At 35.8% G+C, this 17,082-nt stretch overlaps 1 protein-coding gene across 1 annotated transcript; it reads right to left on the bottom strand.

Annotated features, from left to right (window-relative positions):
- Window positions 1-821: 821 nt before the first annotated feature.
- On the bottom strand, window positions 822-3,564 carry PTH (parathyroid hormone). Its single transcript, XM_011954250.1, has 3 exons — window positions 3,431-3,564; window positions 1,548-1,638; window positions 822-1,444 (listed from the first exon to the last, which is right to left on the bottom strand). Exons 1-3 carry the CDS (start codon window positions 3,507-3,509, stop codon window positions 1,183-1,185), a joined length of 432 nt encoding a protein of 143 aa, XP_011809640.1. The 5' UTR covers window positions 3,510-3,564; the 3' UTR covers window positions 822-1,182.
- Window positions 3,565-17,082: the final 13,518 nt, after the last annotated feature.

The raw sequence follows: 17,082 nt of genomic DNA, 5'->3' as shown, positions 1-17,082 counted from the left end.
GCTGGGCAACAGAGCGAGACTCCGTCTCAAAAAAAAAAAAAAAAAAATTTTAAATTAAATTTAAAATTTAAAATCATTCAAATTGACCAAGGGATTGAAAATAAAAATAAGTAGATAAAAATCAGTCATCAGTCACAATACCTACATTTTATATAAATGAACATGTGGCTACCATATTGGACAGCACAGAATACAGAACATTTTTATCATCACAGAGAGTTCTGTTGGACAGCACTGATCTAAGTACATCAGGGCTCTGTATTTTACACTCCTGCAACATCGTGTGCTGTGCTTACATAGCACTTATCAAACTAAATTATGAATTAATAATATCTGGCTTCTCCATTAAATCTTAGGCCGCATGAAGACAGAAACCATGTCTGTTTTGTTTGCCATTGTATGCTAGTGCCTAAGACAGTACATGACAAATAAATAAACACTAAATAAATATTTGTCAAATGACAAATGAATGAATGAAATTATCTTCTAATAGATATAAACATTCTATTTCTTGCAATTTTGGGTCCAGACTAGAACTATGATTAGTGGGTTTTTATGTAGGGGCAAATACTTTCTTCAAGTTTCAGACCACTTCATGCTCCTTTTTTGTGCTGAGCATTTTATTTCCTTTCCTGAAACCAAGAGGACAACAGTATTTAGCCACTGAAAATTGGGAAACCTCGTACTTTGGTAATACTAAAAGTTGATGTTCAAAATATCCAAATGTGAAGCACATGATTAAAAAAATACTTTGTATTGTTCTACCTAGTCGTGATCAATGTAAACATCTGGGTATCCATCATAACCAAAAAGATATACTTGCAATGAGTGAGAAATACTTCATTTATTTAGACTTATGATCATTACATTTTTGTTTTACATTTTAAGGTAGAAGAGAGGTTTAAAAGTGCAATTTTATTCTTTTATAAATTATGTAATAACATACTTTAAAAAGAATAAACTATAGAAAAGAATAATTAAAATAACTCTTAAATGCATAAAAGTGGAATCAAAATAATCAATTAAAATTGCAGCTATCATGGCTAGTGATGGATTACATATTGTTTGTTATATCAGAGATATTGGCACTTGGAAATCTTAATAGAGCTTTGAAAAATTAGCAGCATGTATTGTTGCCCTACACTGTCTAGAACAGAACTCTGACCATATCTGTTTTCATTTTCATTGGGATTTAGCTTTAGTTAATACATCCACATCAGCTTTGTCTGCCTCCCCAAGACTTTTTTCATGGCTCTCAACCAAGACATTGTCTTCCTTTTTTCGGGGCCTCTGGGAACCAGCATCTCTGGGAGCTAGAGGAGCTCCAAGGGCAACAAAATTGTGCACATCCTGCAGCTTCTTACGCAGCCATTCTACTCTCTCCATCGAGTTCAGATGTTTTCCCAGGTTATGCATAAGCTGTATTTCACTCACAGATCTCTTCCTGGGAAAAAGAGAAACAGAGAGGGCCACTTCCCATTAGCTCCCCACTTCAAAATGATAAAGTCAACATTAAAAATCCAATTCCCAGGCAAAATAGTACTTACTTAACAGATTTCCCATCTGATTTTGTAAGAAAACAAATTGCCAACATGACAATCATTACTTTAGCCATGTCTTTTGCAGGTATCACCTTCACTAAAAGGAAAGGCAAAATGGAGGTATTTTAAAATACTTTTAATATTCAAAACTATAGTACACAGAATGCAATACTAACTAATTGGGTTGGTTTTCATAAGAAGCTTTTGGAATCAACCTCTTTATTTTATGGATACACTAGTATACATTATATACACACATAATTTAACTTAGAAATTAGTTTTATGCTCCTAACTATCTTTTGGAGATTTCTTGTGCAAGTTTTAATATATAAATCTTAAGTCACAAGAGGAATGAAAGAGCTTATTTTTGAGAATGCCCCCCTGCACTGCATTTTATGTTGATTATGCCTAAATGCTTATAACTTGCTTGAAAATGGCTAATTTTCTTAATAGTGTAAATTGTTAACACTATTTACTTACTTAGCAAATCCCTTTCTTAAGTAAACTTCATTTCAGGCATTGTAATAATAACCATAAACACCAAACAAATAGGTGCTAATTTAGAGATTTTCACTAAATTAATGCACATTTCTCCTAGCATTAAAAATAATGTGTCAAAACATTTAAAAATCATCTGATTAACTACTTGTGATATGGATTTTGAGCTTTATCTCTAAATGGAATGCTTGTATTTTATTTATTCAACATATTTTATTAACAATTATCTTTTAATATAACCTTTGTCTCTTTCTTCGTTTCACATCGATGTAGGATATTCTTGCCTTAATCAGCATTTCAGTACTTGCAAAGGCTGTTATTATAGAAGTGCTTTTCCTTAATGCTCAGTGTACTACCTTTTAACATACACATAGAGTAGTTATGTACTCCTGTTTTACAGGGAAACTCGTCATTTAGAAGTAGCATAGGAAATATAATCTGCTACATTTTTGTTTACTCTACAATATAAAGCTATTGATGGAGCAACATGAAAATTTTCTTTTTCTGTTTATGTTAGAAACAAGCACTGTAGCTGGAGGACAGGAGCACTGGAGTCTAATCTTACTTTGTCATATTCATCTAGTGACCTCAGATATCTCCGCTTTGCTTCCTTGTCTTCACAGGAATATGGGCTTCTTATAAGAATATCATGAAAAAAAGCTGAAAAATTGTTGCAAAACACCCTTAAATTCATGTAATACAATTTCATGAAATTAAGGAGATACAGTTTTCAGAATAGAACTGTCATTTATGTGAAAGGAATAAATATTCACTAGTCAAACTGCGCTTGTCCAACTTTAGTATACAGATTGGGCTCTTTATGAGACATAAAATAAATAATCTAAATAAGAATACTCTGCAGGAAAAATAGAATATTAACTCCACTTACTAAATTTATAGTGATTATTTAAATCAGAACTATTCATTCACCATCAGCCTGTTTTATTTCAAAATTGTGATACCAAAACTATTATATTAAAGCATAGCATGCCAAATTTTAATGATTTTTTTGCTATAATTTCAGATGAGTTTTTAAAAAGCAAAGTATCTCAGAAGACTTTAATCACAACGTATTTTGTGATTTGAGAGTATTTTAATGGTATTAATTTATTTTGTATGTGACATTTTATATTAAACGTAACACTCTTAGCATTTTACCTTGAAGAAACAACATGGTATTTGTAGAAATGGTACACATTAAATAATAACTTGATTATCAAAAATCTCATGAGATTCAGAAGTGAATTTTTAAGATTACTTACCATGCAATGTCTTAGAACAAAATCTTCTTTCAGGTATATTAGTAGCTGAGGTTGAGTAAACTAAAGACAACTGATGAATTGGACTGCAGACCCTTAAATGTGACTTTTATATATAGATCTTCTGCTTACCAAGAGAGGCTCTTTTATTGTTACAGATGATGTCACTCCCAATTCTCTGGATCTCAACTATAGGTTCAAAGCAGCACATACACACACCCACAAGGCGGTGCACACTCTTCTTAAGTTTTGGTTAGTTGGATACTAAAAGGAAAACAGCATTTGGCTTGAAAAGGGGCTTATGCAAAGACTTTTAACAAATACAGAATTATACCACCTAGAAAAATTCTACCTGGATTAATGAATCTGAATTTAAACTGTGAAAAGACTGATTTCAAAGATTTATGATAAAGTCATTATCTTACTTGAAAGTAAAATCCAAAAATAAGGATATTTGTTATAACCATACTGTTGGTACAATTTTATGATAATAAATCATAGATGTTATGCTTATTTTACAAGCCATTTTCAACCAATCAATATCACTTCTGGTCATCTTTCAAAAAAACAGATGTAGCCCTTTTCTTAAAGGAATTGTTAAAAATAATTTGAGAAAATACTCTTGGTACATAATTACTTTAAAAGCTTCAAAAGTGAAATTATTTTAAAATTTATTTAACATATTTTATTTGTGCATTTTCATCTGTAATAACAACATTTGATAAGCACTAACTGCATGCCTAATTACATACATTATCCCACTAGATCTTCACAGCAGTCCTTTAAAGTTAGTACTTAAAGTACTAAAGTAGGTACTTATCCCCATTTTTACATGAGGAAACAGGCTTGGAAAGCAGAAAAGATGGAATTCAACAAAGGTCTTTATGACACCCGATTCTTACTACCTCAGTTTCTGCCTAAAAATATAGCCCTTCTTTGAACTCCAGTCTTCTTGACTTTAATTTGAAAAGTCATCTGAAATCACAGCAAAAACTCTTTGCAGCATTTTCCCCCAGGGGTTAGGTCTTTATTCTCATGTTCCCTAAGGGATGATGAGAGCCTGCTCCAAAACCTAATGGGGCGTGATGCTGCTACATGTCTGACTTCAAATATTGCTCCAGCAATAATCGCCTGATCCACCTATCAAAACACATTGAATGTCTTTGATATATCTAGGACTCCTTCAGACAGCTTTGCTTTCCCACCAAAGATCCGGTTCCACAGTGGGATCTGCTCTTTCAGCTCTGGTCCCATTCTGGCTTCATGTCATCCTTTTCCTACTAGCCATTGTCAAGGTTTGACTCTACCTTAGGTAAGAGCCAGTGCAAATTTGAATAGTAACCATATGGAGTTTATAATGAGGGATATATACTAGTCCTTCCCTAGGAAATTCTCCACTCTGGGTAAACCTCACTTAGAGTGTTGCTCCAGGCTCCATTTTAGAAGTAGTAGAGACAAATGGGAACATATATTGAGGATATCAATCAGTTTGGTGAAAATGTTGAAAACTATAACATGAGAAGTAGTTGAATGAAACTAGAAAAGTCTGAGGAAAAAAAGACGGGATGACTTTTTAGCTGTGTTTAATTATAGGGTTACCATAAGGAAGGAGTATTCTCTGTGGTTTAAGAAGGAAGGGCTGGGTTCATTGGGCTTAAATTGGACATTATAATTGTCAAAATAAGGAATCAAGTATCTTCTCAAAAAATGATTTCTCCATCACTGAGAATATTCAAGTAGAAGGTAGATAAGCATTTATCAGGTGTACTATGGAGATTCATACATAGATGAAGGTTGAACTAGATAACCAAGAGGTCTCTTTCAACTGTAAAATTCTGTTGTCTTTATCTTTTTAAAGACCTCTTCTGATGTAAACTCTACATGTGATGTTTGTGTGTCATTTTTCTGTTATACTCTGTTGAGAAGAAGAATTGGAAATACAAATGGTTTTTCTTTTTTCTTTGAGATGGTGTCTCACTCAGACTGGAGTGGTGCAGTGGCATGGACGTGGCAGCCTCAACTTTCTGGGCACAAGCAATCCTTCCATCTCAGCCTCCTGAGTAATTGGGGCTATAGGCACACAGCACCGCAACCAGCTAATTTTTAAATTTTTTGTAGATGCAGGGTCTAGCTAAATTGCCCAGGCTGTCCTTGGCTCAAGTAGTCCTCCCACCTCTCACTCCCAAAGTGCTGGGATTACAGGCATGAGCCACCACACCCAACCACAATTGAATTTTTATTTTTTAACTTTTAAGTTTAGGGGTACATGTACAGGCCTGTTATATAGGTAAACTCATGTTGTGGAGGTTTGTTATACTAATTATATCATGACCCAGTTATTAAGCTTAGTGCCCATTAGTTATTTTTCCTGATCCTCCCCCTCCTTCCACTCTCCATCCTTCAGTAAGCCCCAGTGTCTGTGGTTCCCTTCTTTGTGTCCATGCATTCTCATCTTTTAGCTCCCAATTATGAGTGAGACCATGAGATACTTGGTTTTCTATTCCTATGTTGGTTTGCTAAGGATAGTGGCCTCTAGCTCCATCTTGTTCTTTTTTATGGCTGCCTAGTATTCCGTGGTATGTATGCACCACATATTCTTTATCCAGTCTACCACTGTTGGGCATTTAGGTTGATTGCATGTCTTTGCTATTGTGAATAGTGCTGCAATGAACATACACATGCATATGTCTTTATTATAGAATGATTTATATTCATATGAGTATATACCCAGTAATGGGATTGCTGGATCAAATTTTAGTTTTGTTTTTAGTCTTTGAGGAATCACCACACTGTTTTCCACAATTGTTGAACTAATTTACACACCCACTAACAGTGTATAAGTGTTCCTTTTTCTCCACAACCTCACCCACACCTGTTATTTTTTGGCTTTTTCATAACAGTGATTCTGACTGGTGTGAGATGTTATCTCATTATGGTTTTGATTTGCATTTCTCTGATGATCAGTGATGTTGAGCTTTTTTCCATATGCTTGTTGGCCACATGTATGTCTTCTTTTGAAAAATGTCTGTTCATGTCCTTTACCCACTTTTTAATGGGGTTGTTTGGTTCTTGTAAATTTGTTTACATTCCTTATAGATGCTGGATATTAGGCCCTTGTCAGATGCATAGTTTGCAAAAATTTTCTCCCATTCTGTAGGTTGTCTGTTTACTCTGTTGATAGTTTCTTTTGCTGTGCAGAAGCTCTTTAGTTTAATTAGATCTCATTTGTTAATTTTTGCTTTTGTGGTCATTGCTTTTGGTGTCTTCATCATGAAACCTTTGCTCATTCCTATGTCTGTAATGGTATTGCCAATGTTGTCTTCCAGGGTTTTTGTAGTTTGGGTCTTTAATCCACCTTCAGTTAATTTTTGTATATAGTGTAAGGAAGGGGTCCAGTTTCAAACTTCTGCATACACAAATGGTTTTATAAACACATTTTACATTGTTATTATAAAGTCATGCTAAATATTCTGATTTGGAGATTTTTCCCGCTTTGGGTAAATTTGATGTAATTGACAGCCTTCTAGGAGTGATACAATTACCACTTTCTTGTTCTTCTTCCTCTTACACTTATTTATAGAATAAATTGTCATACCAAGGCAACCACATTATTAAACCAGTTTTACAGAAAAATAAAGCAAACAGTTGAGACAGTGGTCACTCATTTGTTCACTCAAAAAATGCATTGAATACTATCTGCCAGGGGCTGTATTAATCATTGGATAATTGAGACATAATCAATGCCTTGAAATTTAATGTATAATTACAGTATAATATGACAGGTATTATAATAGGGTGTGAACAAAGACTTATAAAAGCACAGAAGAGGAAGTGACAATTTCCCTAAAGTTGTTGGAAGCTGTTTTACTGAAAAGCTGAACTGTCCTGAAACGTGATTGTGTTTTCCATCAGAGAAGGTAAGAAAGGACAGAGGGAACTGTGTGTGCACAGACATGCACACAATGAAGACTGAATAGGCACAGTGGCTCACATTCGTAATCTCAGCACTTTGGGAGGCTGAGGTGAGGGGATTGCTTAAGCTCAGGAGATTGAGACCAGCTTGGGCAACATAGCAAGACCTAATCTCTCCTAAAATTTAAAAAAAAATCAGCAGGATGTGGTGATGCGCACCTGTAGTCTCAGATACTCAGGAGGTTGAGGTGGGAGGATCACTTGAACCTGGAAGAAGGAGGCTGCAGTGAACTGTGATCATGCCACTGTACTCCAGCCTGGGCAACAGAGTGAGACCCTGTCTCAAAAAAAAAAAAAAAAAAAGACTGAATATTGAGTATGTGCCTGTGGATGGAGAAGGGAAATGGAGAAATGGATGATGACTCCAAAGAAGTAAGATTTGGAAGATTTGGGTAAATTTTGGAAAGTTATTGTGTGAATGCCAAGGAGTTTTGTCTTGCAGTCCTCTCTAAACTCTAAACATATGCATTAGTAATATTGTTGTGTCCTTCAGATTTTTCAAAGGACTACTTGACCTTCCCACAAAGCAGTAATATAGCTGCCAAGACTTAACATACAGTTTATCTGAACCATCAGGCTCTGGACCTGTAGATATTAGATAGAAGGAAATCACTTAGGAGGACAAGGCTAGGGGATATGTGGGCACAAGAGACTGATGACACTGTGACAGAGAAAAGCTGAGCACAGCTTTTTGCTTTGAAAAGGTCAGCCTTTCTTAGCATTCTAAAGTACTGAAGCTAGGGTCAAATAATCTAATGTATTCCTCACATTTGGGAAGGATAAAATGCCGTGTGTTGTGCCCTGTTCCCTTATGGAAGGTTTAAGTTAAGACGGGTACTTTTTCCTTCTGTTTGCTCAATAGGAATTAGTATGGCTTTGGGAACTTGACATCAACAAGCTTCCAGGGCTGAAAAATCCAGCTATGTCTCTCTAATTCCATGTTTTGTGAACAGATTGGATAATTTCTCCCCCCCCTTTTTTTTAAAAAAAAGAAAAAAGGCAGATTTATTGAGTTTCGATTGATATACAAAGAACTGTTCATATTTAATGTGTACAATTTGATCAGTTTAGACATACATGTTATACCTGTGATGCCATCACCACAATTAAGGTAAGAGATAGAGGCAGCACTTCTCAAAGTTTCCTTGTTGTTTAGAAGAACACAACATGAGACCTACCTTCTTAAATTTTGAAGTTCACAATGCAGTATTATTAACTATAAACACTACATTGTATAGCAGATCTCTAGAACTTATTCTGAATAGTGTCTATCTTAATGGTTGAGTCACCCTTTTGCTTCAAGCCCCTCTGTGCAATGAGTTACTGAGCTCCTTATTATTATTATTATTAATTTTTTTGAGACAAGGTCTCAATCTGTCACCCAGGCTGGAGTGCAGTGGTGTGATCTCAGCTCACTGCAACCTCTGCCTCCAAGGCTCAAGGGATCCTCCTACCTCAGCAACCTGAGTAGCTGGGACCACAGGAGCATGCCACCATGCCAAGCTAATTTTTGTATTTTTGGTAGAAACGGAGTTTCACCACATTCCCTAGGCTGGTCTCTACCTCCTGGGATCAAGTGATCGATTCACCTCGGCCTCCTAAAGTGCTGGGATTACAGACATGAGCCACTGCACTCAGCCAACCAAGCTCCTTTTGATCTATCCGAAAAATCTTTCCTCTCTGCTTCCTTTCACCAGCCCCTAAACATGCTTGTAGTCGGAGGCAATAAATGAATGCTTAAAGTGACTTAGCACATAATAAATGATTAATATTCCAAGTATTTATGATAGTATTCTGTTCCTTATTTTTCCTTCTCTAGAATTTTTATTGATGGACGCTGTGATTTTGATTCTCTAATAGGCAGCATTTAGAAGGCCACTGATTTTTATATATTCATGTTATAAACTCTGGGATCCATTATATCTGAGTAGCTCCTTGAAGTTAAAATGTGCAGCCACTTTCACAAATACAGTATTACTTGTTGTTTTTTGTGTGCTCTATCAGTGAACATCTAACTCTGCGTGAGTTTTCAGCTTTCTGCATGTTTATATGGATTGGAGGAGTGTTAAGATGATATGCAATGTTTCCATGATCAGAAAGAGGCATCTCTAGAGTCAGGGACTGAAGGAAATAGTCAGTTACTGGATGCCTGGGATGTGGCTGTCTTTCTAAATACAGTAAGGAATGTCTCTGTCTTGTCACAGAGCAAACCTAGAGTGTCACTTATGGACTTAGGGAACCTTTAGATCTTTATTTGATTGAAAAGGTTTTAGTTGCCTGTGCAAAGTTCTCTGTTTCTTAAAAGAAGAGAGCGAAAGAAGTAAACACAACTGAGTCATCACTTTTTGAATCATAAGAAAGCCATAGCAATTTAATTGAGAAGTGAAGTCTCAGATTTTCTGTGGCCCTTTCCAGTGAAGTAACCAGATGACTACTGTTACTATTATTATTAATTTTTCATCCAAGCTAGATTGCAGGGGCATGAGCATTAGCTCACTGTAACCTCAAACTTCTGGACTTAAGCAATCCTCCCACCTTAACCTCCTAAGTCCAAGTAGCTAGCCTCGTAGCTACTAGTAAGCCTCCTAGCTACTCCTAACTACTCCTAAGCCTCCTAGTAGCTATGCTTGTGCTATCACATCCAGCTAATTTTTTTTTTTTGTAAATACAGGGTCTCCCCATGTCGCCTAGGCTGGTCTTGAACTCCTGGCCTCAAGTGATCCTCCTGCCTTGGCCTACTAAAGTGCATGGATTGCAGGTGTAAGTCACTGCACCTGGCTCAACACTCTTGATTCTAAATACTCTCTTTTATTGTCCCATAAATGTAGTTATACTGTTTAGACCAAGTGTTTCAATTCAGGGTTCATATCCTATTAGTTCCTGCCAGAAAAAAGAATAATATAAAAAAATTTTGAAGTTTAGATGATATGGTCTCCTCAGTTAATGTGGGTCTTACTCTGGATTACATAGATAGCTTCCTGCTCTACTCTTCCTTTGTCTTTGATAGAATATCATGATGATGCAATTTATGATACAACAACAAAACAAGAAAATAAAACGTCTTTTACGTCCCTTATCCAGTGTTCAACTGGAGCAAATAGGCTATGTACTTGATTCTTCCCTTTATGTTTTTGAAATGGTGTGGGAAAATAGCAGGGCATGGGGTATTGGTTTCCCATTAGTGAAGCTCTAAGTCAAATGATCTGGGTTCTCAGACTCCAGTTCAGGAATGCCAACACTGCAATTTACATTATGGTTTTCATCTAATATGGTAAAGTTTTATTGAGCACTTACAGGCAACCAGGCAAGATTTCCCTGCTCATAATCTTTGTGAGTTTTGTTTTTATGCGATCTTTTAAAAAAATTATGACATCTTAACCTCTCGTAGTTTAAAATTCCACATCTCAAAATAGAATACTGCCTTCCCTCATTTGATGAGCTTTCAGATATGAACTATCGTATGTGAAAATGCTTTACATATAATTGGCATTCAAAAAATGCTTGTTGAATCTAAATCTGAAAGAAAAGTGTCCCTTACCCATCCCCTCAGGTGGGTCTGTCTCACTCTGGGAGTTCCTAGTAATAAGCATAGAGAGTGCTGAGCAACTTGGCCCAATCTGGTCTCTGCCTCCCAGATTTGTGAGTCCAGCTCCCTGAAGTGCAAAGAATTCTGAGGCAGTAGGCAGTTATGATGTTCATAAAAATCCATGCTGAGTTTGCTAATTACACAAGGAGTTGTTGTAAAACTTAAACTAAAGCTAAGTATATCTTTTTTCTTCTGGTAGCAATATGTACTAAGTGTGATTAGAGAGTGGACTCTTATTCAAGTTAACAAACCAACAAGCAGCCCCAGAAGCTGTGTTCTTCTTACATCCACTTGGCAGCATTGCGCAGTGGAAACACTCAGGATGTGGATGCAGACAATGTGGATAGCTTGTAGCTCTGATACTTATCAGCTGCACAACTCAAGATAAGTCATTTTACATAGCAGAACTTCAATTTCCACAGAAAAATAGATATAAACTAACCCCCCAGACTTTGTGAGGATCATGTAAAATAATGTATATGCAGGTACTTTGTCAACAGTATCAATGGTACTGATTAGAATCACAATAATAATAACAGTCTATGTAAATCCTGTTAAGATGATGTAATTCAAATTTGTAGCTTTCTGTGTCTCTGTTGCTGATTGCATGACATTTCAAATAACATTTCAGAGCTGTACTAAAAGCTGATGCTAGAATGCTATTGACTTTATCTTTCAAAAATGAAAAGAATCTTCAGCATGGCCTAACTCAATACATTGTTCAGAAGAATGCTCTAATGGATGCGAAGAGAGGCATGAAGATAAGATTCTCTATTTTCTCTCCAGGGACAGTTTCCTAATGTTTAGGGCAACAATAAAGTATGTAAAAGTAGCTGTAAAATTTAATTCAAACACACTCATGCAGTTAGTTATTTTATGTAATCAATTGAAGGGAAGGTCATAGTGGAAAGAGCACTAGATTTAGAATCAGAAGACCTGAATTCAGATCCTGACATTACAAGGGTTGCTGGATTTAGCAAATGAAAGCACAAGACACCCAGTTAAATTTGAATTATTTCTAATTTCCTAAGCATATGTACACTGAGATAAAAAATATTGCATGAGACCTACTTATACTAAAAATATTTGTTGTTTATCTGAAATAAATTATAAGTATCTAAATTACATGCTTCTCTTTTACATTATTTTTTCCTGATGATTTGGCTCTTCTTAACAGTTCCTATTTTGCAGAATTTGCTTTCAAGATTTCTTGCAGTTGTAGTTTATGTTCCAGTTATATCATAACATAGCTTTTATAGTGGTCACATCCAACTTACTCCACTCTTTGGGGCATTGAATTATCACTAGTGAGAAAACGTGTTCAACATTATCATTATAAGTTGAGCTCCCGAACAGGTACTGGTATAAAATTAGCAACTCAGAATTGCACCTTGAAATGGATTTGTGAAAGCACATAATACCATCTTTCATGGCATTAACTGCTTTTATGTTGTTCAGGATTACATTTTATCTCTTGATCAATGACTTTTAAAATTGTTATCTACTGACAATAAGGAACGTTGTCATCAATTTTGATTTTCTTCTTCAGCATCATGTGATGATTTCACTTGTTTCCATACTCGATAAGTATCTAGGAATATTCATGTAAAATAATAAGATTCTTTGAGGGATGAAATCTGTTTGAAAAGATAGTCATGGCAAGTGCTATAGCAATTGTCCACATCAAGTTGGAATTACTTTCCTATCCATAAGTGATATTGTCTATTTTAAGAACAGCCTTGACACTTAAAGGCATATGTTTATTATTAATTCTTTCTTTAGCATACTCAACAAGTTTCTTTAGGCAAAGAAAAACTTTAAGGCCTGGCACCGTGGCTCACACCTATAATCCCAGAGCTTTGGAAGCCATAGGTGGGAGAATTGCTTGAAGCCAGGAGGTTGAGCAATGGAGCACTTTAATAACAGTTTGGTCTTCTTTGTATTTGCATACTCTTGTTGCTAAAAAGATATTGAAAACTGTGAAAAAGAAATAAGTAGGCTTCAGTCAATAGAGTATTTTAGAAGTCAGTAATAATTTTGGGGATTTTTTTGAGAAAGTATGATTTCAATGCATCATATATATGTATCAATGATTTCAATCCTTAGAAACTAACAATTCTCTAACTGCATTTGGCAGGGTCAACTGGTTTTTGAATGTGAGATAACTGAGCAATACTGAATGCCAACAAATCACAACAATCCTTTTATTGCTCATTTTGAATAGCATAAATATTGCAGATGAGATACCCATCTCCCAATCAGGGTCCTGTGGCCCACTGTCCACTTAGCTGGGACTGTGGGTGGAGGCAACTTTTCTTAAAATGAGCTCTGAGCAAGGCAGGAAATTGTATGCACACACACACAGCCACACACACACACACACACACACACACACACACACATAGAATCTAACATAGTATCATGCATCAGGTGTTTGTTTTTAAAAAATGTTTAGGATGAGAACATAACTCTCCATGCCTTAAATGTGGGCTGTGCTTTAGTGGCTTCTTCCAGAGAGTGCAACATGGAAAGGGGGAAAAAAGAGTAACTTTATAGTGGAGATACTTGACAAATCCTAATTCAGCCAGGTGATCAAGTCAACATCAACAGTGATAAATAGTGTTGATAGAATGCATCCTTGATACTATGTGATGAAAATAGCACTTTACCTCTGCAATTTTCCTCCCCAAGGCAAATTAGAATCTGCCATATTTTTCTCATGATTAGTCCAGGATAATCATGAGAAATATAAGTCCCTATTAGACTTATATCCCTGGTCTAACCATGAGAAAAACAAGGCAAATTCTCATTGAGGGGCATTCTACAATATCTTCAAAACTGTCAAGCTGCCAAAACCAAGGAAAGCCTGAGAAACTGTCACAGTCAAGAGGAGCCTAAGACAACAAGACAACTAAGTGTAAAATAGCACTTTGCATGGGATCCTGGAACATAAAAAGGCAATAGGAAAAAACTAAGGAAATCTGAACAAACTATGGTCTTTAGTTAATAAAAACTTATCAATGTTAGTAATAGTTCATAAAACCAATAAAGTTAAATAATATTATTGAATTACCAATAAATTAATAAAGTTTGTATCAATGTTATAATAAAAAATATTCATTGGTTTATTGTGACAAATGTACCATACTAGTGTAAGATGGTTTTTTTTTTGTTTTTTATTTTTATTTTTTTTGAGACGGAGTCTTGCTCTGTCACCTAGGCTGGAGTGCAGTGTCACAGTCTCAGCTCACTGCAATCTCTGCCTCCCAGGTTCAGGCAGTTCTCCTGCCTCAGCCTCCCGAGTAGCTGGGATTACAGGTGTGCACCACCACGCCCAACTAATTTTTGTATTTTCAGTAGAGATGGGGTTTCACCATGTTGGCCAGGCTGGTCTTGAACTCCTGACCTCATGTAATCTGCCCATCTCAGCCTCCCAAAGTGCTGGGATTACAGACATGAGCCACCACACCTGGATGTCAGATGTTAATAATAGGGGAAACTATCTGTAGGGAGGTGATGACGTGGGCATATGGGAAGTCTCTGTACTATCTACTCAGATACTCTGCAAATCTAATATCCTTCTGGAAAATAAAGTCTATTCATTTAAGAAAAGTCGTGGAGATATAGCAGACAAAAAGAAATAAATAAGTGAAGCTCTCAGCAAAAAGAAAAAGTTTAGGAATTTAATTGAGAAGTAGAGGATTCGATACAGCAAAATTAACAGTCAAGTAAGATTGTTTTGGTCATCTACTGGCAATTTCCACAACACTTTATATTATACTTTGTCTTACCTGGTTCTCACTGGGTATCTTTGAGGTAAATATTATTTCTATCTTATAAATACGGGGCTTAAACTTGGACTTCTGAAGTTATTGGTTCAAGTTTACTCAACTAGTAAGGGGCAAGGCCAAATTTAAATCTATGCCTCTGGACTTACATCTTTTTCTGTAATATCGTACTGCAAAGGGTAAAGGTCAATAGAAAGGAAGCAGAGAATTCAATCTGGGTCATATTTGCTGAGGTTTCAAGGCCCTGTTTTGAGAGGTATGGGATTATAGAGAAGGTTAGGCATAGACTGTGACCTGGAGGGATGTATGTTCTAATGGTGTAGACAGACAAGTATGATTTATAATAATGCCAGATCCATTGGAGTGGGGAGGTGGAACAGATGTGGTACAAGCTTATGGTGGTACCATAATGATGATGCGCTCACAAGCTTTTGGCTGTCGGTGGTAAGAAGTTGCAAGGTCAGATCCCTACATCTATGTGCAATCTCTGCAGATTAGAAGATTACTTCTTTATGCCTGAGAGAGTATTGAAGGATAGGCATCTCAATTTCTTTTCAAGTTTAAGTAAGATGACACATATGAATGATAAAGCTGACAATCTTTTATCTAGTATAAAGGTCTCTATCTATAGTTTTCAACTGTAAATGCTTTCCTTGCCACTAAATAGTTTAGCTGACAATCTGATATTGTTTGGATTCAGCAAAAGACTCATATCTTTCATTAACTAAAGTGCAATTATATAGTAATAGTCATACAGAGCACTTGCTGTATGCTAGAAGCTGTTCTAAGTGCTTTATAAATGTTATCTCTTTAATCTTTGCAGCAACCCTGAGGTAGGTCTGTTTTAACCCCTGTTTTACAACTGAAGAAACTGAAGCATAAATAAGTTAAAGACATGTCCAGGGTTATCCAACTAGTAAGTGGTAGAGACCTGATTTGAACAGAGGCAGTGTGACTCCAGAACCCATGCTTATGATAATTATGGAATACTATCCACACATGTACCCCCATAGACACACACTGGAACAGTATATTAAAGTATGTTTACTTATACCATAACTTAGATTTGAGAAAATATAGTTTCTCTAATCTGTAAAATTTTTTATATCTTCTCAAGCTTCCCAAGTTCTAGTTAGCAGTGGAATAAGAAGTTCTGTATTTGGTTTAATTTAAAAAATGAGTTCAATTATACACCATTACTGTATTAGTTTATTCTTGTACTTCTAATAAAGAAATACCTGAGACTGGGTACTTTATATATAAAAAAAGATTTAATTGGCTCACAGTTCTGCAGTCTGTACAGGAGGCACAGCAGCTTCTGCTTTTTGAGAGGCCTTAGGAATCTTCCAATCGTGGTGGAAGGCAAAGGAAAAACAAGGCAGGAGCAGTAGCAAGAGAGAGGTTGCGGGGGAATGCTACACACTTTAAAACAACCAACTGTCGTGAGGACTCGTTCACTATCAAAAAGACAACACCAAGGAAAGATGATGATAAACTATTCATGAAAACTCTGCCCCCACGATCTAGTCATCTCCCACCAGGCCCCACCTCCAACATTGGGGATCACAATTCAACATGAGATTTGGGTGTAGACACACATTCAAAGCATATCAATCACCAAGTGGGATTTATTGCTGGAATGCAAGGAGAGTTCAACATACAAAAATCAATTACCGTAATACCCAACATTAACAGAATGAGGGGAAAAAAGTTACATGATCATCTCAATTGATGCAGAGAAAACATTTGACAAAATTCAATGCCCTTTCATGATAAAAACACTCAAACTAGAATTAGAATAAAACTACATCAACATAAAATAAAGACCATATATGAAAAACCTATGGCTAACATTATTTTTTAAGACAAAATTTCTTCTCTAATATCAGGAACAAAACAAGGATACCCACTTTTCACCACTTCTATTCAACATAGTACTGGAAATCCTAACCAGATTAATTAGGCAAGAAAAAAAATTAAAGGCATCCAAGTTGAAAAAAAAATGAGATTATCTCACTTCTCAGATGACATGATCTTATAGTTAGAAAACCCTGAAGGTTCCACACACACAAAAATAGGACTAATAAACAAATTCAACAAGTTTGCAGCATGCAAAATCAACACGAACAGTTGCACTTCTTTACATCAATATTGAATACTCTGAAAAGGAAATTAAGAAAACAATCCCATTAACAAAAACATTAAAAGAAATAAATGCTGTTGAACTTACAGTGATAACTACAAGCAATGAATTTAAAGTGACAAATGCAAAACATGACTGAAAGAAATTAAATACATCAATATGTGGAAAGATATTCTATGTGCATGAATTCAAAGACTTAATACTAATATTACGAAGTCAATACTACCCAAAGCAATCTGCAGATTAAATGCAACATCTGTCAAAATATCAATGATTTTCTTGGCAGAAATAGAAA

This window comes from Colobus angolensis, unplaced genomic scaffold, assembly GCF_000951035.1.
Source record: "Colobus angolensis palliatus isolate OR3802 unplaced genomic scaffold, Cang.pa_1.0 Scaffold380, whole genome shotgun sequence".
Classification (NCBI taxonomy): domain Eukaryota; kingdom Metazoa; phylum Chordata; class Mammalia; order Primates; family Cercopithecidae; genus Colobus; species Colobus angolensis.
The sequence above is the reverse complement of the archived record's forward strand: the minus strand, read 5'-3'. Positions and strand labels throughout refer to the sequence as shown.

What these genes read in the sequence shown, in the direction of transcription:
- PTH (XM_011954250.1), bottom strand. Translation starts at nt 3,509, where the DNA reads ATGTGCTGCTTTGAACCTATAGTTGAGATCCAGAGAATTGGGAGTGAC. An exon ending in CAATAAAAGAGCCTCTCTTG is followed by an intron (nt 1,639 to 3,430) that starts GTAAGCAGAAGA and finishes CTTTCCTTTTAG; the next exon opens with TGAAGGTGATACCTGCAAAA. An exon ending in TCAGATGGGAAATCTGTTAA is followed by an intron (nt 1,445 to 1,547) that starts GTAAGTACTATT and finishes TCTTTTTCCCAG; the next exon opens with GAAGAGATCTGTGAGTGAAA.